Here is a 27,436-nt window from a genome sequence, read left to right on the forward strand (position 1 = left end):
CACTGTGCTCTTAGGAACCTTAAGTGCAGCAGAAATTGTTTTGTAACCTTGGCCAGATCTGTGCCTTGCCACAATTCTGTCTCTGAGCTCTTCAGGCAGTTCCTTTGACCTCATGATTCTCATTTGCTCTGACATGCACTGTGAGCTGTAAGGTCTTATATAGACAGGTGTGTGGCTTTCCTAATCAAGTCCAATCAGTATAATCAAACACAGCTGGACTCAGTGGTGTAGAACCATCTCAAGGATGATCAGAAGAAATGGACAGCACCTGAGTTAAATATATGAGTGTCACAGCAAAGTGTCTGAATACTTAGGACCATGTGATATTTCAGTTTTTCTTTAATAAATCTGCAAAAATGTCAACAATTCTGTGTTTTTGTCAATATGGGGTGCTGTGTGTACATTAATAAGGGGAAAAATGAACTTTCATGAAAAAAAAAAAAAAATGATTTTAGCAAATGGCTGCAATATAACAAAGAGTGAAAAATTTAAGGGGGTCTGAATACTTTCCGTACCCACTATATATTCCATTTACTGACAAATTTAAATAAAACAATTAAATGATAAAAATAATTATTACAACCACATTAAGGACTTAATTATAGAAAAAAAATACAATTATTATTAAAATATATATATTCACACGATTTTTCTACCATTAATTTTAACAGTAAACCTCTGTTTGTTTGCCAAAAAATAAAAGGGTTTAATTTTCATTAGATTAAAAATAAATAAATGTTTCATGCCTTCATTTGATTATCAGAAAAAATAAAACAAGAATTTCTGGAAGGAAAAAAAAATAAAAAATATTTGTAGGGCCCTAGTGTTCAAAATGTTGAAATTGAGGAGTTTTGGACTTTTTTTTTTTTTTTTTTTCACTGAAATAAATGTTTTTGTTATTACACAGAGTAAAGTACCGAAAAAAGGCACCGCTGGGTACCGGTGCCGAATTTCAGGTAGCGGTACAAATGTGAACGGTACCCAACCCTAGTCGTTAGCAAGAGTGAAACGTTCGAAAGTGTGGACTCACGTGACGAAACCAAGCGACATCAGCGTCAGATGCAATATATGCAGTAGTGTAATAGTGAACAAAGGAGGCAACACCAATAATATGATGAACATTTACTAAAAAAAACAACACCTACCTCAAGCATTGCGCTGTATTTACTATAGGCTCCAGCTCCAACTGCAACTCACGAGACACATTCACTTCAAATGTTGATTCAGCGGTAGAGTTACACTCACGAGACACTGCACTTATTTGCAATCACTAAAGTACATGATTTGCGTGTGCTTTAAAGCCTTGCAGGTAAACATTTCATTTACTTGCTTATTCAGAGCGCGTGTTAGACCTGAAGCGTGCGTACACAAACAGCGGTCAAACAGCACATGGATACTTAGTTATCGTCTGATTGCGCTAATACTGTCAAAAACACGCAAGGTTTACATATAAGCACAGTTAGTTAGCCTATGTCTAAAGTGAAAGTAAACAGTTGACAGAGAAAAGGATGCGTGCAGCTCTTAAAAGGGACAGAACTAAACATACTGCCGATTGTCATTAAAGGGATAGTTCTCCCAAAAATTTAAATTCTGTCATTTCTTATGCTGAACACAAAAGATATATTTTGAAGAATGCGGGTAACCAAACAGCTGGTCCCCACTGACTTAGTAGGAAATAAAAATATGGAAGTCACTGTGGACCAGCAACTGTTTGGTTTCCCACATTCTTCAAAATAACTTATGTTTAACAGAAGAAAGAAACTCATTCAGCTTTAAAACAACTTGAGAGTGAGTAAATGACACCATTTTAATTTATGGGTGAACTATTCCTTTAAATGTTAATAAAATAAAACACACAGAGAAATAACTCACTGCTCCTGACTGAAGAAATGTAATACAGTTGCTAAAGTTCAGCAGTAATAAAATAACTTGAAATTTTCAACAATTTTTCACATATCTTTTTTGCACCAAATAGTATCGATAAGTACCGGTCCCGATAAGCAGTATCGGTAAAATGTAAACGATACCCATCCCTAGTCTCTAATACCACAGATTATTGGTTTTAGCTCCTAAGCTGATTCATTAACTACCAACCTAACATAAATATACATTCTATACATCTAGCAGGCAACTGCTACTGACAGTTTGGCCTCAGTTTATTTGGTGTGCACTGGGTCAGATGGTGGTAGAGTTCAGTTAAGGACGCATGGCTTGTAGCAACAGTATTAGACATGCTAACGAGGAAAGAAACACTTAAGTGAATGAGACACTAAGTTGCTTAAAGCCTTATTATTCAGTAACTATGTCTCCCAATTACTCTGACTTTCAGAAAACACGAACAATGGTACAGACAGATACATGCTCTCGATGTGGTTTATTAGCATTGTCAATCATTAAAGCCTTATTTGCAAGCACACACATATACACAGACAAAAATAAATTTCTGGAGCCAGGAGACAGTTGTGTTTTAATGCCAAGCCAAACAATTTCAAGAAAAAAAAAAAAAATTACCATCGTCCAAATTCATGCTTTATGCTCCAAGTTTGATCATATGACAAACCAAGGATTTTGATTCACTGGTCTATAAACTGATGGAAAGCAGGTTCCCTTATACCATGCCTAAATAATCAGGCTAATCCGGAACTACAGTTTGGATGGTAGCCCATTTCATGCATGTAACATTTGTCAACTCTATTGTTCCTTTTTACAATGAAATGGTTGAATTTGAGAGCACATATCTGGAGCTGAACAAAAGAGCCACACCGTGAATGTGGGATAAATTTATCAGTCCCATTATCATCCAAGTATTAAAACCCAATAATTATTTCATGATCAACAATTTTGTGATATTTTGAAGAGGACACAAAAGTGGAATGGAAAGGTTAGTTACAGGTTAATCTTTGTAATAACCGAGCAAGTTATTATTCCATGAAGCAGACGAGGGTGTAAGAATAGCATTGATTCTGTCGATTCATTACTTTCAGTAGCATTTCTCTAAATGTGACACTCACATGAACCAGGGATCATAAATAATGGAGGTAGGGATTATGATGATGGTGCTGCAAACATGTTTAGAATTCACCTTCTTCCTGTGTCTTACTGTGTTCCCATTCACAGCTCAAATGCGCTTGGTCTGTGTCACTAATGGACGTATACTGAGACTAATTAAGGGATGAGTGTTGGTCTGAGTGTGTCTAGGGTATGTATGCAGTCTGTCTTTATTCATTAGCTATCAGAACACGATGAGTCAACATCCTCCATTAGCTCACACTGATATCGTGTCCTGACCATCCACCATTTCTATAATCAGTGCCAACCACCCTCACTGCATAAGTAGAGGATGGTATGCTTATCGCTTTCATTTGAATTTCATTTGGAACGACAGTAAGATTTACTGAAGTGCAATTCACAGGCAATGGATTCTGGGAAATAAAGTGTTTTGTCTACTCTAGAAGTTAATTTATATTGATATTGTGAAAAGATTAAATATATATATTATTTAAAATAAGTATGACTTATAAAAATGAATTAATATCTATCCATCCATTTGTCTATTCATTTTTCTATCATTCTATCCATCCATCCGTCGATCCATCCACAATTCTATTCATCAATCTTTCCATCTATCACTTTATGATGAATCTGAATTCATTCTACTTCCGTATATTACATTTCAAATTGCAATTCAGCAACCGGTTTGCTACCTCAAAATCAGGAATTGAAAAAGAATTTATAATGCATTCTCAATTCAGTTCTGACTCTGAATGCCACATAATTCTGGCCATCCATGCCACTTGTATTCCCATGTCAGGGATTTGTTGTTTCCAGCTCTTTTATTATCACTTAATGAGCACTAAACAAGACCTAATGACAACACATCAATTGCCAAAAGACCAAAAGCTTTGACTATGACCATCCATTCCAGGTACAGAAAATGGTAATTATACCCAGACTCTATGCTGGCAATGGCAAGGTGAATGTTTTTAAAGGTGAATGTTATTAACAGAGAGAGGGAGAGGAGCCTATGCCAGAATCTATAGTTTCAATTACGAGGCAAGACAAAGGAGCAGAGCCAACAGGAAAGGCTTCACTGAGAGAGGCAATTATTCGTCAAGAACACAGACAGGGGGTAAACAACTGGGCCTGAATGTCAAAAGACAAGAGATGGAGAGAGTGAGAGATGAAGGAAGGCAGGAGCAGGCAAGTGCAGGAGAGAGAGAGAAACTCCAGGACGTTTTCAACATTTAAAGTAATGTCCATCCATCAAACTAGTCAAAGTAGGGTAAGAAGCAGCTTATTTGAGTATGAAAACGGAAATTTCAAAAACACCAATACATCACCGTCCGTTCTGTCCAACAGATCCAATTTTTAAAAAAGGGTTTGCAATAAACTGTGTATAACTTAACAAGAAAGGATGTGAAAATTACATATTTTCAAAGTCGAATAGTTGGTGGGTAGCTTGAATAAACAGTCAGTCTAAACCAGCCCAGGATAAGTCTGATTATAATCATAAGAGTCTCCTCTAAAATTCAAGATGCGAAAGGTCACACACTGTAATGCACAACAAAGTAAAGAGAGAAAAACCAACTATTATTTGAGTAACTAATTCAATTTTGGTAGTGGATTTTCAACCTGAATTTTTCAACCTTATAAAAGTAGATGCAAAAACGTACTCACAGCAAAAAAATTTATTTATTATACATCTGTCAATGCAAGTTAGAAGGATTTCCTATAAATGTTTAATAGTATTCCTTTTCAAAAGCCTTGATTTCTGTAAAACACCTTTATTGCCTTCAAAAGGTTGTGTTTTTTATTTATTTGGAGGAAGAAAAACGTTGGGTCATCTATTTTGAGGTCATTTTTCGAAGAAAATTCAATAGATTCCAATACATCAGGAGTTCTATCATGATTGTTGAAGGTCTACGAGTTCCAGCACTCCAAATGCAGAAAGAGACTAAAGCTGATTGGAGAAAAACCACAAGTCCCGACCAGCCACTCGAGATAGCAAATACAATCCAAATTGAATCATCCTGAAATCTCCAAGCACTCAAAAATAATTAAATTCTCAGCGGAAAGAGAGGAACAGCATTATAATTAAACTCCCTTATTCTTGTTTCTCTTCCATCATTCGCAGGCCCAGTAAACGAACGCAAAGCTAACCGACAGGAGGATTAGATTGGGGAATTAATTTTGGTAGAAAAAAAATGCATTTTTATCCACCTTGCTTGAATCCTGCATATAGAGTTTCCACTTGTGTGGAGCCATGACGTGCAATGGAAGAACTGGAGGATTTGTTGAAAACACAATTCTAAGATGTGTACGCTTGTCAGTCTGTCTCGCCAATACATTGGGACTTAAAAAAAAAAAAGACAAACAATCCTCTAAGCCGTGTGGCTTAAAAACAAGAAATCAATCTAATGCAGGTAGCTCCAACCATGAGCAAGAGTGCTTGGGGCAAAGACTCCCAACCTGTGGTTTTTCGACAAGTACCTGATGCAATTTTTTTTATTCTAATGCTAAATTAGCAAATTCAAATGCAAACTGAGCAGCAAATTGATTAACCTATAAGTCAATTGAGGTATATAATGTTGATGAATGTTAAAGAATGCCAATTAAAACGAAAACAAAAACAAAAAATAATAATAATGAAACATACGTGGCCATCATCATTTGCATCTATTAAAGATAAAGTGTCATGGTATGACTAAGCTGCACAAATTAAATATTAAAAAGAAGAGGATTTTAAGAATAGCTTTTATATTAATGTCAGTCTTTATTTCCCTCCAGTATTCTACAACCCGAATTCTGGAAATGTTAGGATGTTTTTTTAAGTTTGAATAAAATGAAAACTAAAAGAATTTCAAATCACATGAGCCAATATTTTATTCACAATAGAACATAGATAACAAATGTTTAAACTGAGAAATTTTATAATTTTATGCACAAAATGAGCTAATTTCAAATTTGATGCCTGCTACAGGTCTCAAAATAGTTGGGACGGGGGCATGTTTACCATGGTGTAGCATCTCCTCTTCTTTTCAAAACAGTTTGAAGACGTCTGGGCATCGAGGTTATGAGTTTCTGGAGTTTTGGTGTTGGAATTTGGTCCCATTCTTGCCTGATATAGGTTTACAGCTGCTGAAGAGTTTGTGGTCATCGTTGATGTATTTTTCGTTTAATGATGCGCCAAATCTTCTCTATAGGTGAAAGATCTGGACTGCAGGCAGGCCAATTCAGCACCCGGACTCTTCTACTGCAAAGCCATGCTGTTGTAATAGCTGCAGTATGTGGTTTTGCATTGTCCTGTTGAAATTTACAAGGCCTTCCCTGAAATAGACATCGTCTGGAGGGGAGCATATGCTGCTCTAAAACCTTTAAGCATTCATAGTACCTTCCAAAACATGCAAGCTGCCCATGTATGCACTTATGCACCCCTTACAAGGGGTGGGAAAATGACCAAAATCTTATATCACAATATGACTAATTTTATAATCACGATAACGATATACAGTATATCACGATATAGTCATTTTCTTTTCTTTTAAAAAGGTTATGATATTAAAATCTTTGATACCATAGAATTTTCATAATCCTTGTCACCAATGTCAATATCAAACTAATACAAGCCTAAAAATAGACAAAAAAAACAAAACTCAAGCTCACTGAAAATAAATGAACAGTCAGTGATGAAATAAGTATAAGAAACTAATTGCAAGCAATAGGACAAAAAACTACAATAAATAAGAAACGCTACATACATTGTGTAAATTAATTAGTCTTCACTGTGTTAATTATATCCATCTATGACAGATATAATTAACACGTGTATTATGTATAGATTATATACATATACACTAGAGCTGCACGATTCTGGATAAATTGAGAATCACAATTTTTTTTGTCTCAAACAGAGATCACGATTCTCCCACGATTCTTGAACAAAACAAAATAATTTGTGACAAAATATTAATTGCACGTAAAAAGAAGGGTCAGAGCACGCACATCCAAAAATGTTTTGGCCAGGTGCAAGATCAAAAGGTACATCAAATAATAGAAAAAAAGATCTGCACACTGTTGTTCTCCCTTTATTCAAAAAAATAAACCAATTTTTACTATTAAAATTGTGAAAAAGTGGTTTGAATGAAGGATTCAATGACTCATGAATACTTGATATACTCATACTGGATGAAATCAGAAATTCAATGACAAATACATTTTATAACAGTCACTTGTCATCTAGTGGAGAAACACTGTAATCAAGACAAACATTATTTGAAGCGCCAGTTACTTTCAAAAGGTGATTTGCTATATTTTGATTGCTACCACAGAGATCAGTGTTTATATCCAAACTATAAATGTTTATCCCTGTATTTCAGTGATAATATGAATGATTGTAAGACAGAAATAATACTTTGTGGTTGAAAAGACTTTTTGTGAAGCTGTTTCTTACCTAAACATGACAACTGCTCTCTCTGTGTCAGCAGCAAAACAGAGTGTGTTTATGTAATGTTCAAAGCCAATAAAGCGGCAAAAATAAAATAAAAATGTGCGGTCCTCTCACATAGAAACAGAGACAGCGCACGCATATAGCTCTGTTGTTTGTGTTTCAACGGCTTAAAATCGGTTGTTTTAAAACTGCAATGTTTAAAAACACACGCCCATGCAACAGATGTAGTCCCTCGTTTAGGAATGAGCTCCTCGTTTTGTTCTGGTTATTCTCCACCTGGTTCTGTCTCCCCTTCACGCCCCGTGGTGGTGTGTAAAGATCCAAGTCATCCAAATGATTAAAAAGTATTACCGTAAACAACATATTTTGTGACACCACGAAATAAACGATAGAACATAATATGAAACCATAAACTTATTTCGCCCATCCGATATATATCGTCATATCGCACAGCCCTACCCCATACCATCAGAGATGCTGGCTTTTGAACTGAACACTGATAACACACTGGAAGGTCTCCCTCTTCTTTAGCCCGGAGGACATGGTGTCCGTGATTTCCAACAAGAATGTCAAATTTGGACTTGTCTGACCATAGAACACTTTTCCCTTTTGAAACAGTCCATTTTAAATGAGCCTTGGCCCACAGGTCACGACGGCGCTTCTGGACCATGTTCACATATGGTTTCCTTTTTGCATGATAGAGCTTTAGTTGGCATCTGCAGATGGCACAGCGGATTGTCTTTACAGTGGTTTCTGGAAGTATTCCTGGGCCCATTTAGTAATGTCAATGACAGAATCATGCTGATAAGTGATGCAGTGTCGTCTGAGGGCCCAAAAACCACAGGCATCCAACAAAGGTCTTTGGCCTTGTCCCTGTCCCTTATGCACAGAGATTTCTCCAGTTTCTCTGAATCTTTTGATATTGTTATGCGCTGTAGATGATGAGATTTGCAAAGCCTTTGCAATTTGACGTTGAGGAATGTTGTTCTTAAAGTATTCTAGAGTCTTTGTCCATCTTTACTTCTGAGAGACTCTGCTTCTCCAAGACATCCATTTTATAGCTAATCATGTTACAGACCTGATGTCAATTAACTTAATTAGTTGCTAGATGTTCTCCCAGCTGAATCTTTTTTTAATTTCTTGCTTTTTCAGCCCTTTGTTGCCTCCGTGCCAACTTTTTTGAGACCTGTAGCAGGCATCAAATTTGAAATGAGCCCATTTTGTGGATAAGTGTAAAATTTATCCGTTTAAACATTTATGTTCTCTATGTTTTCTTGTGAATAAGATATTGGCTCGTGTGATTTGAAAGTCTTTTGGTTTTCATTTTATTCAAATTTAAAAAAACGTCCCAACATTTCCAGAATTCAGGTTGCAGCATAAAAAGCTCCAGACTATTTGCAGAAAAGCAAAATAGCAAACTACACATTGGGAGATGATGTGAAATCACATCTTGCCATCCTTTACCACAGCATTATGAGTTCATAAGTATACATGAGGAGGTTCAACGCCTCCCTCTCACCTCAGGACAAGAGAACAAAAGAGACAAACTAAAATGAGGGCAATCATCTCCGATAAATACAGTCTTTAGCCTGTCAATGTCCTCATAAGAGGCCTGCAGTTACAGATATTTTTATCAGGGCAAACCCACCCGTACAATAACAGACTCGCACATAGCCTGCAAAGGCACACAACAACAAATGAGCAGGGACACACAGGCACACGGTCTGATTCGGTCTGATTCTGCACCTTTGCTTATTATTTTCTGTTTTACAAAGATGCTGACATATTCGACACAGGAACTGATTGGATGACCTTTAGGTCAAAAGAGTCAGTCTTCTTATTCAATATCAGGGTTAGTAATGGAAATCCATTATGAATCAAAAAGAAGCTCAAAGGGACGGAAGAGAAATCAAATGTATTTACTGCTCATCCTTTCAGGTTTATATGTTAGTCTGTGTGGCTGCAATCATTCTTTGACTTACGGTTTTTGCAGCTGTGATGATATACTGAAGGACCATCTCCCTTTTTGTGCTCAAGTCCTTCTCTCTGAGAGGAGCTTTCTTCTCTTCATTAAGATTCATATCCTCCTGAAAACACAGACCACACACATAAGAGAACAGAAAAAATCCTCTTAAGATCTTTAGTATCATGACCTGCTTTATGAGAATCTCCATCATAAGTGGCCTCTGCCCGCAAATTTCGGACTCAGTGTGCAATGAACTTAACTGATTAAACTGATTTCAACATAGTTCTGCTCAAAAGAAAACAGTACTGGAGATGCTGGTTGTAAACATAGTAGAGAAAGGCAAAGAGCACTTGCATCTTTCCATTTCACATGAATCAAATCATGCCTAACACCTGTTCTTTTTGGAACTGCAAATAAATGAAACCGCAGGAAGTCAACCTCTGCTTGTGAATCCATCAGGCAGATATGTCTTTCATGTGTCTTAAGACATTAAGGAAAAGAAAAGGAGATGAAAATGACAAAAACACAAAGTCTTATAATGCATGTTAAAAATCTCATGTAAAATATCCTTTTTTCCTTTATCTTTAACCCTTACAGACCCAAGCATTTATACTCATGTTTTTTGTTTTTTTTATTATTATTTATTTATTCTGTAACATGTCTTTAGGATGGCATTAGTAATAAAAACAATTTTGTTTAAGCAAAATTTGCATCAGGGTATAATTTAGAAAAAACACTGGTCATTTAGGGTTCCAGAATTTCACCTATATTTTTTGATACTCTAAATAGAATTTTTGAATGCACAACAACACAATTCAGCACATAAATGCATTAGAAAAATAATATATTTCAATCAGTAAGGATATAGTCATGAAAAGTTAAGAAACTTCACTATTTGGCCACTTAAAGTCCCCATGAAATCAAAATTAAAGTTTTTTGGCTTTTAGCATGAATACGTTAGCCTTAAGATTATCTATATGCTTAAATCTACACGATTTAAGCATTCAAAATGTACACTCTCACTTCCGCCAATATTAATCAATGATTTTGATGACATCACCCTGCACTTCAGCTTCTCATTAATCTTTCTGTCCAATCAAATGCTCTCTAGAATCCAAAGCGTCCCTCCCATTACACTAAAAAGACACACTGAAGCACCGGCTGAGATCGGTCACTTGTTCACAGGATTAGTATTTTCTGTATGGTTAATGGCACGTGGTGCACTATACAGGGGATAGGGAATGATTCAGACAGTGTAAATATGCTTTCCGTTGGGGTGAAAGAAGGTTTCGCACTGTGTTATGTGACACCGCAACACGCACAGTCTGCTCCGGACCAGAGACATGATAGCACAGAGTGGATCATATACGCAAATCGGCGCAGACCATAAAACATATCGGACCCATTTGAATTCTACACTGAATGCTATATTTTATAGCAATATAGATGAGATTGTGGCTATCATATGCTGTCAAATGTGGCTTTACCGAGCTCAACGGCTCTGGTCCAAACTGATATAAATGAAATGCTATTGGCTATTTAAAAAGGGGGGCAGGACTGCTTGATCATGTCCCGCCCTGTCTTCCTGTTTCAGTTGAATGCATGTTCTATATGTTGATGTCAGCATATAGAATAATGCTGCGTGTTTCAAAGCACTTCAGTGGACCTTTAAATTTATTTAAATAAAAATCTGAATGAATTTAAAAAGTATGGCATTATATTATTCATATAGACTCGATTGAATAGACTTTTGTGGGAACAATAGAAAAAAGTTTGACCACCTAATGCTCACCATTGCATTTTTACTAAACTTAAAAAAAATGGTCATATACATAAGGACATTTAAAATTTCAGAGCATGTAAGCATTTTCACATCACTATACACCATCTAATATTTTTTATACTTGAATCAATTAATGTCTCAAAGGTGTTCCAAAAGGACCCCCTTTTAGTGTGACTTGGTAGCTATAAGCAATTTTTTCCACATCAAAACAGTTGTTGTAATTGATTTTGGAGTGTCAGCTACTGTTGTGTAGTTTGTTTGTTTTTTTTCCTATACATTTAGTGAAAGCTAGGTATTATTTAATTTGTTTTAAACAAATGTTGTAATTCTGCTGCTATGCTGGGTCTCTAAGGGTTAAAGCTGATTGTAAAAATATGTCTGGTTTTCTGCAGGAGTCATTGAGTGTTTTTGATGAAACACTTCAAAAATTAAAACAGTTTACGAATAAAGTGCTAAATTGTTATAAGATTGGCTATTCTTAAACATCGGTTGTCTATGTTGACATATTTCTGTGTGCAATTTTGTGAGATCTTTTGAAAATTAGTACCTAATACAAGCCTGACTGATGAAGTCATGAATTATGTATTAGAAAATCTAATGGGCCAATTTCTGAAAAGATTAGAAATTAACAGTGAAACAGAAATGAGCATGTTCATAAATCTGAACCTGTTGTACTGCTAAGACAGACATTGGCAAATATATTTGGCAATTTAGCTTCCCAGATTACTGAAGCAACATGTCCTGTGCCAAAATAAACCAGCGAGCTGCACTTCTCAAACTCACTCTATCTCTGACAGTGACGGAAACAAAAGAAAAGAACTAGGGTGCATCCGTGAACAGTTTACAACTACCATCAACAGAGAGAAAGGGCATGGAAATCTCAAGGCAAAAGACAGAACAATAAAATCGATAAGAGAGAGAAGAAAAGAAAGCGAGAGATAAGAGGAAAAGACAATAACGGCTGCATACGATGTTGAGCGCAACTGTCCTAGTGTCCTCCAGTCTTATTTCCCTTTCCCCAAAGAGCTTTCCCTTTCTTCTCTTTTCTGAGATGACAGATCAGCAGAGCCGTTTAAGATTTCATCGGTTCGCAAGTGTGATGCAGTCCTCGTGTGTCTCAGAGAGAGAGAGAGAGAGAGAGAGAGAGAGAGAGAGAGAGAGAGAGAGAGAGAGAGAGAGAGAAAAGGATGCTGGGATAGGCACGGATAGGGCGCAGAGCGGAAAGGCATCCATTACCACCGTTGGCCCTGTCACCTCTGCTGGCATGCTCATGTATCCAAACTCGTACTTGCCGTGACTAATGACTGCGTCTCTGCCCACGTTATCCACACTCTTCCTTCTCTACCCAGCAGTGGCTGCTCCTGTCACTCAATCCTGCACTCTGAGATGTTGCTCAACTGCTAACACCACCTCCACTCTTAGAAAGTGCACCGACGGGGACCTCCATACGATAGCGCTAAGGCAACGGAAGACTGTGCAATGTTTTAAAATGATACTTGTGGGAAATTTGATGAAATAGATGTGCTTGAGATGAATGTGTACCAAAAGTGCAACGGAATTCAGTTAACTTTCAACAGCTGCAAAATTTGTTTTTCCTCAGAAACCTGAAGGATTGAGAAAGGTCAAAAACGTTTGTCAAGTGAAAACTTTTTACATTTAAATTGACAAAAATATTAGTATTCTAGTGAACATGCATTCTACAGATTTATTTTTGTTATAAATGTGCACTTTTTGTCTAAGTCCAAATCAAAACTAGATTGTAGGGGTTATTTTATTTTTATGCATTTTCTTTTATTTACCACAACAAGCTAAGCTGCTTGCAAACATTTGTCAGTGACTGTATGATGCATGTTCAATACGATACGAAAGCGAGTAAGTGTTTGAGTATGCGTATTTATAGGCATGAGGGCCTCGTCCTACTATGAATATAAGCTGATTGAGGTCAGTGACCCATAACGATCCATTTCATTATGAAAAGGTTGCGTTTCCTTAAAACATAATTGCAAATAAACCTCTAGTGATTATTGTGGTTGAAAGGTTGATAAAGGTCAATGTGTAGGAGTGATAATTAGCTGTTTTTTTACATGTCCACAGTACATAGACTTGTACAATGGCATGAATGCAGATCAACAAATCCTTCACTCTTAGAGAATGTTTGTTTTTATTTATGAATGTGTGTTCCACAACATAATTCAAAGTACATTTTTTGTCTACAATTACATCTTACCATCATTTTCTCAAAGAGGGCAAGGATTTCCTTCTCTGATGTAATTTTTGAAGAAAGCTCCTCAAATTCAGAGGAAGTGGACCAGTCACCAGAAGAGGAATGCTTGGACATGTGGGAGAGGGGTGGCCGTTCCTTTTTACTGCCAGGGATCCGGATACTGGAAAATCTGTCAAGCTAAAAGAAAGACGAGACATTTGACAGAGTATGAGTGAGACTAGCTCAATGGTAATTGTTAGTCCATTGATTATTTCTCCATTTAGGTAAACAACAAAATATACACTATAATCCAAAACTAGTTAACAGACAATGTTACAAAAGCATTCCATTTCAAAATAAATTCTACTTATCAAAAAATGCTGATCCTGAAAGGTATCATAGCTTCCTTAAAAATATTAAGCAACTCAACTGTGTTAATAATAAGAAATGTTTGCACGAGGACTGAATTCGCATATCAGAATGATTTCTGAAGGATCATGTGACACTAAAGACTGCATTAAAACAGAAAAAGTTACTTTAAAAAGTTACTACTACTGCTACTACTACATCCCCAAAAGTATTTAATCACCATTATTATAGCTCTGCAGTTGTGAAGACTAGAATAAAAGGGCAACACTGCACAAACTAGTCAAACACACAGAATGTAAAGTGTTGATATGATAGCTCTATAGACTGTTGATTAGGTTAAAACTTTTGCAACAAGGCAACAAATCTAAGGCACAGCGGTATTGTACATACCTACTAATGGCCACAAAAGACCAGCCTGAACTGAACAGAAGTTCAAAAGCTTTCAGATCTTTATCAAACACCCACTTTAGCACTGTGAACTTTATGATCAGTTTTAGCTTCCTTATTGTAAGCAGACTTTCATTAGAAGTCTGTCAGCTTCACATTCAGCATGCCTAACGAACAGAGTGTCCAGGGATACAGTAACTCGCCGTCGATTTATATTGAGGTGGTGGGCCCCCGCATCACACAGATAACGATTTCCTAATTGGATTAGATTTGTCAGAGAGCTGTTTTCTCTCCCTCGGCCTGTGGGCGCAATGGGGAGAAGATGGGCGATTGAGATGTCAGCGTTGGCTGAAAAGGTAGGTGGTTTATTTTCTGGGGCCTTGCCCCCTTTCTTTCGAGGGGCGGGTGAATTAGCAGTAGTTACCCACCGCGCATTATCTCAGTAAGAAGGAGAGCAACACGCTGAGATAATCAGCAATGACACTGATGTAAAATTAATTAAACACAAGCAGTAGATCAGAGTGTAGCTAGCAACTACAGTGCACAGAGCCAATGCAGAGAGCAAATGCGTGGTGTCTGATACCAAACGACACCATCATCTGTCTAATTTGGTTTGCCGCTGCCCTAAAGCGTCTCTTCGCTACATTGAGTGATGGCACTGATCAGTTTAATCACAGAGATTCATCCCCAGCGGAGAGAAGAAGCGCTTTGCTATTCTACACTCGTTACCAGTGAATAGATAAATAAATATGTGCAGCCGCTACCTCGATAACAACAACAGGCATCATACCGCAGCCGACGCGAGCTGATCTAGATGATGAAGTGCTTTTCAGGGCTGTTTAGGTGTTTATGAGTGAGCCTGCACCTTACTTTCATGCAATCTCTATCTCCCTTTCTCTCCAACAGACACTTTGATGTTACTAATGGCTTCATTCCCCTTCATTCCTCTTCTGATCACTCCACCAGACCCCTCTTCAGTAATTCAGCCTCTCAGCACCAAAACACATTTCTACCATGACCAAACAGCAGCCCTCACTTGGAAAAAAGCCCTCCATTATCTAAGGACATGATTCACTCATCGAAAACATGTTCTACACTACTCTGCCACTCCAAAAATCTGTTAGTTTACCTTATTCACTATTTGTCATTAAAGGAGCGGTTAACACAAAATAAAAATTTGCTGAAAATACACTCACCCTCAGGCTACCAAAGACTTACAGATTTTGAAATGAAACCTGCATGTTTGTAAGAAATAAAGCCATTTTAACTTTAAGAAATTGACGCTTTTGGCAAAAATACAAGTACATGATCCAAAATAAAATCCACAATCCAGGTGACTGATCTGCATATTTCTCTCCTGATTCAGACTAGATAACCTTTTCACTGGAGAAAGCAACTTTATGGATAGAAGACTAACATCTAAATTTGTTTCTTATAAATACATCTAAAACATCTAAATGTGTTTCTTATAAATATGTAGCATTTTGTTTCACAAGACATTAACTGATGGACTGGAGTTGAAGTGATGCAGCCATTCACTAAGGATCCACAGATGATCCACTGGTGAGCAAGTGTTGGAAAGCCAAATTTCTACAAATCCGTTCCAATGAAGAAAAAACCCATCTATATCTTGGATGACCTGAGGGTGAGTTTATTTTCAGCAAGGTTTCATTTTTGGGTGAACCATTCTTTTAATTTTGTTGATCTTTGCATTCATACATCCTGTCTATAAATCTGCTTCTCGATCTTTTTAACCATTCATTCGTGTGTTCACTCAGGACCGCACCTTTAGGGTACAGGGAGAGAGCAAGAGAAAAGTAATGTCCCAGTAGAACCTACCTCATCATAATTCTGATTACCCTGTTTCTGGGTCTACCCTCCCTCTGGCGACTAGAGACTGAGAATCGATACCAAACCAGCACAAACAAAAACACATTTTGATGCTAATCGATAATGCAAAAGAACGAAACACATTTTAAGAGCACAAGAGTGATCCTACAATAAAGGAGGAACGGTGAGACAGAGTCAGAGATGAAGTAAAGGACCCAGGAGGCAAAGAATTAAAGAAGAGAAGATTGAAATGTACTGAGGAAAGAGGAAACCTGGTGAAGAAATGAATAGTGAGTAAGCAGGGCAGACGTGAGGAAAGCGAGAAGGATGATATGAGATCGAAGGGAGGATGGAGGTGATTGCAGTGCTAAATGCCAAAGTTGGTGCTATTCACCATGAGGGTGAAAAACGGCTACTGAGTTCCATCGATAAGATGGTCTAGGTGCTGTTTAAATTAACTTACTGCTCCACTCCATGACCTAAAGTTCTCCATCCAAAATATTTCATTACCTTACGCTGCTGCTAGAGGAAACAGGTCCAGCTGCACAGGCTTGATACCAACAATGTTTAATGAAATTCAGACCAGTACATAAAATAACAAGCTGCAGAATTCCACTCAGCACCATCTTTGTTTCACTCCAACAAACAAATTAAATGAATCAAACAAACAATTCCACAAAGCTTTGCTGAAAATAATTTTAAAATTGTTAATTAGCCTGAATTTGCATTTGTTAATGGGTTTTCTGATTGTATTTTTACCTGAAGGCTTTTTAATCTAAATTAAGTTCTAGTCTCAGTTATGTTTTTGTCATTTTTATTTGGTCTTTTAAAATCTAGTTATACTAAAGAGAGGAATTAATGTAGTGCATTCCCTGTATAAGTAAATAAATAAACAAACAAACAAACAGTTAAATAAAGTAAATGTCAATTAAATTAATAAAAAATAAAAGGTGAAATTAGTCATGGAGACAAATGTATATTGTACATACTTACCATGAGTTGAACAGCTTCACAATCAATTGTATTAGCTTTACAGTTAACATGCAGCCTTATTAGTGATGTAGGTTTAATGCATTACATGCTTAATAAAAGGGCAGTTCTCAAGTGTTAAACACAAAAGAAACCACTCATCTCGAGGAAGACAAACAAAAGAACAATGCAATTGTAGTAGTAGATTAGTAAATTCAGTTTGCTCAAAAAACCTAAACAAACCGAATTGCACAATCATGCTGACTGTGAATGTAATGCTATATTTATGAGACTCAAAACACTGTGTTACACATGGGTTTTCTAATAGTCTGTGATATGGGGTTAATGATGTCAGATATCAGAGAGAAGGAATCAATTAAAAGATATAAGCTTGTTGTTAGGACAAGGCAGAGAATGAAGAAGAGTGTCTGACATAGCAAACGAGAGAAACCTGAATAAAGGACTCTTACCACATCATCAGTAAGTGTTCTGATGTTTAAGTGCTATAAACAGAGAGAGAGAGAGAGAGAGAGAGAGAGAGAGTTCTATTTGACAGTTTTTATAAGCACTTCGACTCAGAGTATATACATGCCTAATACCTGATATCTAGTGCAAACATGAGTAATCCTGTAAAAGGTTATTCATTGATCTCCCTCAAAAAAAAAAAAAAAAAGAAATGACAAAAAACCAAGTGTGTATGTATGCAAAAATCCACACAATAACCAGGTGAAAGTGTCCAGATCAATTTAAAACATTTGTAAGATATGTAAGACTCATAAGCTTGTGCAGCATATTCATTTGCTGGAAGATTGTCATCAATGCGCTGTTAACATAACGTAACGTAACATAACACTGTGTAGTCAAAAGTCCAAAGAATTTAAACTGGTCTACTGTATAGACACGTATACATGATAAAATATTAGTTAAAATTAAATGAGAATAAATAGCTAGCATCACTTGTAAGACTTCCAAAGTTTAAAAGGCGTCTTGCCAAAAATGTGCGATTTATGGAGTGTCTTAAGCATAAGCATAGAAACACATATGGCAAACTTTTCAACTAATGCGTAAATGGTGAAAGTATTGACAAAGAAAGCTTAGGATTCAGACTCACTTCACAAAAACCACCAGCATCAATCAATATGCCAGTCTTTCATTTACATGAAATCCACAAGACAATGCATAAACTGCATCAACCTGTCAATTTAGCCTGCTAATGAGTTTCCAGGATTTACATTTTTATACCATAACAAACTCTATGAGAACAGACAGATGTGTGTGTGTGTGAGAGGGAGAGAGAGGGAAGAGCTTTTTTTAGTGACTGAATTTCTCAACAGTAAAATCTGTTTCTCAGATCAAATTTGTTGATTAGTCTGAGTAAAGGAAGAAATGCCTGCATATATATGTATGAAGAAATAATTGGATATGCAATTATCGAGACGAGAGGGGAAAAGCCTTCTAATTTAATTCTACACCGCTACCCCTTGACAATTACTAAGGGACCTGAGCATAGTTCTCTGTGCACATTAAAGACCAATTCAGAGTACGACTGACAAAAGAATGAGACTTAAAAACCAAGACAGAGCACTGAATTGCATGTAGTGTAATTTTGTAACTGCTCTCCCTGGTTACGAGCACAACACTGCATGCTGCCATCTGTGTAAAAGACAAAAGTTCCATAGGCGATTGTAAATGAGAATGTTCCTCGGTGACATATGAACGTTCTAATATGCAATTGGAATGTCTGCATGTTGGATTAAGGACAAAATTAGACCCATCTGTTACTTTGGATCGCACTCCTGCACTGAGGAAAAAAACCCGGCTTTTGCGGTGCTCAGGAAAAGCATGTTTGCTAATGCTGTTGCAGCATTTCATTTTGGAAATTCCTTAGAGCAATGGTTTGTCAAATCTCATAAGGAGGAACAAAGCAAACAAACAGCACATTTTTGTCTGTATTCTTCCTTTAGGTTCCTGCCAGTCGTCCATTTGAGAAGGGAGAATTGGGTTATTTAGCAGTAACCCAGCACGGCTCACGCAAACGGTTCGACTCCATCCCAGATGGCAGGCATTATAATCGGTCAAAATCCAAATCTACATTTTCACAACCTCCCTCTAAACATTTACATGCGTTATTAATTCAGCTAGCAGTACACACAAGTCAAACACACACACATAGTGCAGTTATTGGTGGCTCAGCCAAGCATCACAGCCATCAGTCTTACTTCATTAATGGAGTCAAAACAAATTCGCATGCTTCATTGTAAACACGCTGTGTTGGTGATCAATCAGAAAGTCTGTCCACGGGAAATGACCTTCATTAAAGAAACACAGACCTCCAAAAACACAAAACCTCTCAATCACAACGAAACCTCTCAATTACTGAAGTAGCAAGAAATACCAAGAACAAGACAAGTGACCTTCTGAAAGACTTTTGAGAACCTTTATGCCAACAAATAATGAAGAAACCATGTCAATTTGGATCAAATGGCAATATGCAAGTTTCTTTTGCTTTTGCTTTTCTGCATTTACAAAATAAATTATCTATACACACAAAACCTTACCTTTAAAGCATCAGAAGGGCCTTCAAATTCACCCAGTAAACTATCAACATTACTTTAAAATTCAGCACTTTTTTTAGTTTAAAAAAAAAATTTATATTAATTACACCCCTAAGGCACCTATTCTGCACTGTCACTTTTCCAGAAAAAAAATAAATAAAACATCTAATGAACCTGTAGATATTAAGACTTTAAAATACAAACACTATAAAAATGTGAAAAAGTAATTGGATGCGATAAAATCATAAGCATAGAAAAGAAAACAAATATTTATGAAGCTAATTGTAGAACAGTCCCTCTATACTTGTCAGTCATGCTGACAGTGTTTGTTTTCTCAAACTGCCTGAGAGAAAAAATTAATTATTTAAAACATACCCCAAACATGCAATTAAAAAGAAGCCACTGTCATACTTAATTTAGTGGAGACAGAAAATACATCTTGCGCTACTTGGCTGTAATTATATTTACTTTATAATTATCTAAATATCAGGTGGTCCTCCCTTCCCTCGACTCAGTTTGTTCGGCAACTAAAATTTTTAAAAACTCTTAAAGTGATTCAAACTGGCTGAAAACAAAAATGCATGTTATCACATTATAGAACTAACTTTTTTGCAAGATCAAGATCTTGCTACCTCTTTCAAAATAGGTAAGTCCCAGGGCCTATGTATAGGGTCTTTATTAAGTGCCCTCCTAACTTTCAGGGTATTTTGTTGTCATTTTAGAGAAGTTTAACATTGGTAGCAGGGAGCTAATTGCAGTTCATATACCTCACCTCCTTCTGATCAATGCTGGGGACCAGCATATGGCAGCTCAGCCAACAGGATTAGCTTCAGTTCAACTGATCTCAGGTACAGTTATCAAGGAAAAGCACTTCTGCCTTCCTCAGAGCTAAGGCTAAACCTGTCTTTAGGCATGAGGGTCCAGTTCAGAACGATTATCATGCTAAATCATACCACAAATGTGTAGTTTATAAGCTTTCGACCAAAACACATCAAAAGTCTCTGCTTTTAAATCATGTCAAATTTATGAATTTCAAAAAGTAAATGTTATTTTGTGTTACAGATCATTGTAGAGCATAGTACAGTATACACTGTATATTGTTAAATAAATGTTTTATATTAATGCCTAATGAATATAAAGATAACTAGTTTATTAGAAAGCAAAAACTTCTGAAAATGTGTTTCTGGATCCAAACGACTCAAATTATGAAGCAGGTGAGATCGCTCGTCAATCAAGCTCTCTGCAAACGGTCAATTATCTAATTAATCAACCCTCTACAATTAGTGGTCGACCGATATTGGTGTTTTGACAGCCGATGCCAATATCTTGGAAAGCAGGGTGTATATAAAGCAGACATAATTTTGTTTATTTTAATTAACATCTAGAAATTTGAAATCATTTGAAAATGGATTAAAAAAATAAATGTGTAAAATAAATATACTTCTACTTTAGATGACAAAGTTTTTTTCACAAATAAATATTTAATAAAAATTAGAGATGCACCGATTGACCGGCCAGTGATCGGAATCGGCTGATTTGTCTCACATCTTGCCGATTCCGAGCCGATCCTTTTATTGCCACCGGCGCAGGCATTCAGTGTAAACAGCGACTGATAATGTCCAAGTCAAGTCTCAAGTCTTTGAGGTCAAGTCTAGGTCAAGTCTAAGTCAAGTCTCAAGTCTTTGAGGTAGAGTCCAAGTCACGTCTCAAGTCTTTGTTCTATTTATTAGCAACAGTTCAGCTATTAATTGGGGCTAAATCGGTTTTGAAATACTGATTTCACGATATGATTTGCAACAACAGAAAAAAACTTTAATAAAATTTAAGACAAATTAGAAATGAAAAGGTGTCCATTTATTAATTGTCAGATAAAATGCTGCACATTTCTTTGTAAAATTGAAATAGGTCAAACAACAAAACTAAATTTTAAAAGAGACCCCAATTAATCAAATGAATTACACAAATGAAATAAATCTCATATAAACTAGGGATGCACCGATACCACTTTTTCCAGTACTCGCCCGATACTGATACTTTTATTTTGGGTACTTGTCGGTACCGAGTACCGATACCGATATTTTCATTGCATTTGTAAAATTTTTAAATATTGGGCACAGAAACCAAAAGAGTATGTATAATGTTAGTTGGTTAACTTAATTTATCAAATAGATACAGTTAAACCAAAATTTATTCAGACACCTTCAACATTTCTCACGTTATCAGTTTATTCGCTATAGTTTATGGTAGTAAAATATGACAAGAACTCAGAGTTAAACTGTGTCAGAACAAATTCAGCTCGATAATATCAGATAACTTTGATAGAAAGGTATGTGATGGATTACAATCAACCAAAATTATTCAGACAGCTGTTAGTATGACAATATTTACACAACTATCAATACTTTGTCAGGCAACCCTTAGCCTTAATGACAGCCTGTAGTCTCTTGGGCATGCTGTCAACCAGGTTCATGCAAACCTGAACTTCAGTTTTTTTCCCAGAATCGGTCTGAATAATTTTTGGTTCCAAATTTGTATCAATTTTATTGGTAGTCCACTGTATGAAGAATTTTTGGATATAATATGGTCACAGTTTACTTTATTTTGCTATCCTCACTTACATAAATTAACTATAGTGTCCTGCACCCACTAGTAAAAAATATCAAAAATTATATTTGGTCTCTGAATAATTTTTGATTTGACTGTATATCCTTCGATTATTTCCACACTTAATTATGCACATTAAAATGTATTTTACAAGTTTGTGTTACTTTTACTGTTCTTTTTTTTTTTTTTTTTTGCTCTATGGTACATCATCTTTAATTCAATTGCATTAGAGCTGCTAAAAATCACATGTTTTGCTGTAATAATGCAGGGAAGCACTCGTTGTAAATCTCCTAACTGTGATATTTTCAGAAATAGAAGTCACGTTTTTCTTTGCTTTTCTTTCTAATGCAGAAACACTCATGAAGCAAGCAAAACATGCACAACGCGCGCACGTATTTGTACTGGTGCAGAATGAGAGGACCGTACAGCCTAGAGCATTTCACACAGGCTGCTAGTTTCACTTTCGCCAGAAAGTCGTGAATGCTTAAGGTTGAAAATAAATGTATTTTATAGTGAATGCCCCTATAAATTGTCTTATATTTACGATTTAGTTTTAATCCAAGTGATGCATGCTATGGGAGCGAACATCAATAAAGATCACAGAAGTGCACGCGCTCCATCTCTCTCTCCCTCCCTCCCACCCTCCCTACCGTTAAGTAACTTGTGTATTGTTTTGCTTACTTGTTTTTGACATATCCGACCGAACTACAAACGTTCCAGTGATGTCTGTGAGAAAAGTATATTCACTCGACAAGCTCGTGCATCTGCGCCGGCGCCCGTTCAATCCACTCAGCGCTTTGCTTTTCAGTTCGCGCACATCAGCTATAAAAGGCATTAATACTGAATGTTTAACATTATTCATTGCATACATCTGATTCGTAGACATCCTTAATCTCTAATAACTGCATTCTGCTGCATGTTGTCCTGTTTCTTTGTCTGAATATGGCACTTATCACATGCTGTGAGGTATCGGCGCATTTTAACGAGTACGAGTACAGGAGCTCGGTATCGGTCCCGATACCAGTATCGGTATCGGTGCATCCCTAATATAAACAAACTAAGGCTTTGTCTGTGCTCTTTTTCAATTTAAAATTAGAGCAAACCGCTGTATTTTAAACAACACAATCCAAACAAGGAGGCTGCATACATCCAGCATGAGCAGTTTTTAATCTAAATTAGATTGTATAATTTCGAAATTTGAAGCAAAAACAAAATGGTCTGACTTTAGTTTTATGAAACTATTCTACATAAAACATCTGTACGAAACAAAACAGCAGACAGGCTGAATTAATGCAGATTCACTCTCTGCCAGCAGGTGGCGCTTGAAAATCAATTAAACATTGTTTCCTTGGTTGCCGCTGTAAACAAAGCAGCGCTGCGGTTATGAACACTTTAATATGCATTATACGGATGCAAGATGAAAAGAAAATACCATCTAAACTCTTTTTTTAAGACAGCCAGTTTCCCTCAGGAGATACATTCATATAAACTCCTATACCAAATGACTTGTGTTTTTTACGAGTCTCACGAGTCCAAGTCAAGTCTCGAGTCAGCTGTTCACTAGTCCAAGTCAAGTCCCAAGTCTTTATTCATGCGACTTAAGTGTGACTCGAGTCCAAGTCGCAGACTCAAGTTTCCATCTCTGATAAACGAAATTAAAATTAAGTGACTTAGATTTTAGACAAAATATTGACTGTTTTTGCTCAATTTCACTGACAAAAATAGTTCAGATCAAAGCCACAGCAGAACTGTTGTGTGTCTCCGAGCATGTTTTCGAACAAATCGAGTGAGTTAATGATTCAGAATTTCCAAAATCGTTCAATCCCCAATATAACAGTGGGCAAATCCGTAAAGTGCAGCATAATTTGAAATCACGAGTTTAAAGTTTGTCCATCGCGCATCTCCAGTAAAGCTGAACTCTCGTCCTGTCCACTTTCAATTCGCACGGATCGACCGTCACGCAAAGCACACGCGATCATGCAGGATACAAATGCACACTTTAGAAGATCTCACAGCTGGATTTGACTAAGTTTGCAAGGCTTGTGAAATTAAATGTTCATTAGTCATTCAAAGATTTGTTTAAACGATATAAATGCATATTTGCTGAATGCTGACGGCAAACGAGAAAGTATTTTACGTTTGTCTTTCTATTACTAATAATATAAAAGCAATCGTTATAATACTTTTTGCATACATTTTAATTTCTTTGTTTAACCGTTCTGATTTTTAGACAGACAGGCGATGTAGTATTTGGTTTCCCAAAAAGGTCCATCGCTCATCACGAAATAAATTTGCTGAATGCAGAATAAACTATTTTCCTGTGCTCAAACCTGCCAATCTAAAGGAAATGCCGGGCATGGCGTTTGAGGTAATGTGAATTAGTATAGATTTATAGTCGAAATAAAACAATCTGCAACTGTATATTATTACACTTGTATACAAAACTTTTGTATTATGCTTGTTATAGAGTGTGTGACGTCACGTGCACTACCGCCGGTGGCACAACCGCGGTGACCAACCGACTATCGCGGTGATGCGGTTCTCACGGCGACCGTCACAGCCCTACTTGTGCGCTTTCTGAAGCAGCTCGGTGTGTGTGTACAGACCATGGTACAGACGAACGTAGCCTACTTCACTGCACCGTTTCTGCGGCAAAACCCAAGGTGTGTGTCGCCACATTCTTGAGTTATGAAGAATAAAGAAGGGAAAAGTTAATCTTCCGAAATGAAGCAGCAATATATTCTCAGGTAAAAGTTATTAGAACTGTGTCTAGGGACAAGCTGGCCATCGTACTGCTCTGACCTTATCATCCCATTTGTATCCTATTATTTGATTCGCTCTTGTCGCTTATGACAGAACAGCTAACCAATCACAATGAGCTCATCTTGGGAAAAGATTATTTTATTCGTTCACATCAGAAACAGCAAATCTCTTTAAAAACTGGCTGTTGTTTTCACTACATTGCATTGCTATGTTTCGGAAAAGTTTTACCCGCCAAATAGCGACTGACACTGTAACATATACTCGCCAACTTCGATTTTTACTTGCATTTGGCGCTTGGCGAGTGTTAATTTTAGGCCCTGTTTGCAGGACACCAGCACCCACTCATTGAAGGCGGCGAGGCTCTCTCGAGGACCGTCCCCGGTTAACAGCGCTCGTGTGGCGGCCTTAAGTCCAGTATGATAGAAGGCGGAGGCAGTTGTCCGGGCAGTGTGTGTAGTTGGCAAGGAACACAAAGTCTCTAGTGTGGGCCTCGAGGGAGCGATCTCCCTGCTCCAGCAGGAGGACGAGGACAGCAGGGTCATCCATAATAAAAAGAAAAACTCAAAACGAACAAACAAAACGAGGGGAAGGGCGCCACGTACCATTTCTTTGTCGGTCCGATGTTCTGTCATGTAACGTGGTCTATCAAACACGCACGACAATGAAGATAAAGGCAGTGTTTCCCCTACCATTATTTTAGGGGGGCGACCCGCCCCCTCAACGGCACCCTCCGCCCCCCTTGAAGGTCAAGTTAATTTTATTTAATTTTATTTTCTCTATAGCGCCAGACCACAAAAGAAGTCATTCAATGTTACCTTCCCTATAGAACAGGTGTATACCTTGTTCTTTTATTAAACAAACTAAATAGCCTTATGTTATTTATCTTATTTACACGACGGCGTGTCATTTCTGTCTCTACATTACATGGTCGCGCTCTCTCTATCGCGCGCACAGCGGAGTTCCGCCCCGGTTCGCACACACACACACACACACACACACACACACAAACAAACGTAAGCGCACACACAAGTGAGCACACTCCCACTCCTATTTGTAAATATTAAGCCGCAAAACTTCTATTTAAATATGACTTCTGCGTGTCTCTGTGTTAATGTATGGCGCAGACGCGCGGGTTTGTTTACTCATACAGAAGCGTGCGACGCTTGCGGTGATATTAACGTCTGTCATCTCACTAAATGAGGACATAAATACATGAACAACATCTCCAGAACTGCTCTGAGAGTCACTTCATGAGCATTCGAACGAAGCATTTGAGTAAAACTATCCTCATATACAGAAATGTAAAGGTATTCACGGCAACCCGTCAAAATAAAAGTTCAGTTTCACTTGAAGACATTGGGCAGAACGTAATAGGCTACTACTAGTAAAACTATTAAAACCTTATCTTTAAGGAATAATCATACAATGTCTTCAATGTTATTATCAATATTAAATCCCCTTTATTTTTATGTCGGGAAAAAACGGAACACCCCACCCCGTGCAAAGCCGCCGCCCCCCCAAAGCCATAAACCTAGGGGAAACACTGAAAGGTAAGCAGTTTTTAATGATCCACACAGAGGGTAATATACAGAAGGCAGGCAGAAGACACACGTAATCCACAACAGACATCAACATCGGAGCAAACATCAGCAAGGCAAACAGAACAGACACACTGTGCGATTTTTTTAAAAGTCCTTTAGGATTGTACTTGTCAGACTGTACGAACATGATCATGTCACACTATGGGATCTCAGTTGTCATTAACGTCAGACTGTACGACAGTCAAGACGACTTAAAAACGGGTGCGCGCAAGAAAACTTGTCCGGAGTTTTACATTATCAACCCATACACGTCCAGTGACTGCAAACTGCATTGCACGCGGGACCGAAATGTTGGCTATATCAAAGTATACGAACGGCGGCAATACCGGCATGTTTAAGAAGAATAGTGTATGTATTCACACACCCACATGAAAACAGCGGCGCAACCAGTGTTTACATAAAAAAGAAACATATCAGATGAATTCCGTGAGCGGAGGACGGGAGCGTCGGAATTTATGGCTGATAGAATAATTCCCTAGCATTAATTCTGTTCATAGCTTGCCTTGAAAAACGGAGACAGTTTGATATTCGTCGTAGGGGTAGTCACACTGCAGGACTGCGTGCCAAATCATCTGGCACTGCCAGAAGTTCGTTGGAGGTGAAATTTGATAGCAACGGTCATTAATCGGCTATCGGTGAACATGTCAAACCACCAATCAAAGACTACAGATTTTAGCCTAGGATTATAGGAATCTTTTAAAAATTTTCAAAATTTGTCCCAGACGACCAAAATCGCAGTGTGAGCCGGGCTTAAGCCGGGCTCACACTGTGCAATTTTTAAAAGTCCTTTAGGATTGTACTTGTCAGACTGTAGGAACATTATGGGATCTCAGTTGTCATTAATGTCAGACTGTACGACAGTCAAGACAAGTTAAAAACGGGTGCGCGCAAGACAACTTGTCCGGAGTTTTACATTATCAACCCATACACGTCCAGTGACCGCGAGCTGAAATACACAC

At 37.3% G+C, this 27,436-nt stretch overlaps 1 protein-coding gene across 4 annotated transcripts in view; it reads right to left on the minus strand.

Moving 5' to 3' along the window:
• diaph3 (diaphanous-related formin 3) overlaps nucleotides 1–27,436 on the minus strand; it is a 412,973-nt gene that overhangs the window by 349,478 nt on the left and 36,059 nt on the right. For all 4 annotated transcript variants that reach the window (XM_058790775.1, XM_058790773.1, XM_058790772.1 and 1 more), the window contains 2 exons: nucleotides 13,424–13,597; nucleotides 9,430–9,534 (listed from right to left, as the gene is read on the minus strand). In XM_058790775.1, the coding sequence (XP_058646758.1) occupies nucleotides 9,430–9,534; nucleotides 13,424–13,597 (279 nt within the window). The remainder of the gene's footprint in view (nucleotides 1–9,429; nucleotides 9,535–13,423; nucleotides 13,598–27,436) is intronic.

The sequence above is a fragment of the Onychostoma macrolepis genome, chromosome 11 (genome assembly GCF_012432095.1).
Source record: "Onychostoma macrolepis isolate SWU-2019 chromosome 11, ASM1243209v1, whole genome shotgun sequence".
NCBI lineage: Eukaryota > Metazoa > Chordata > Actinopteri > Cypriniformes > Cyprinidae > Onychostoma > Onychostoma macrolepis.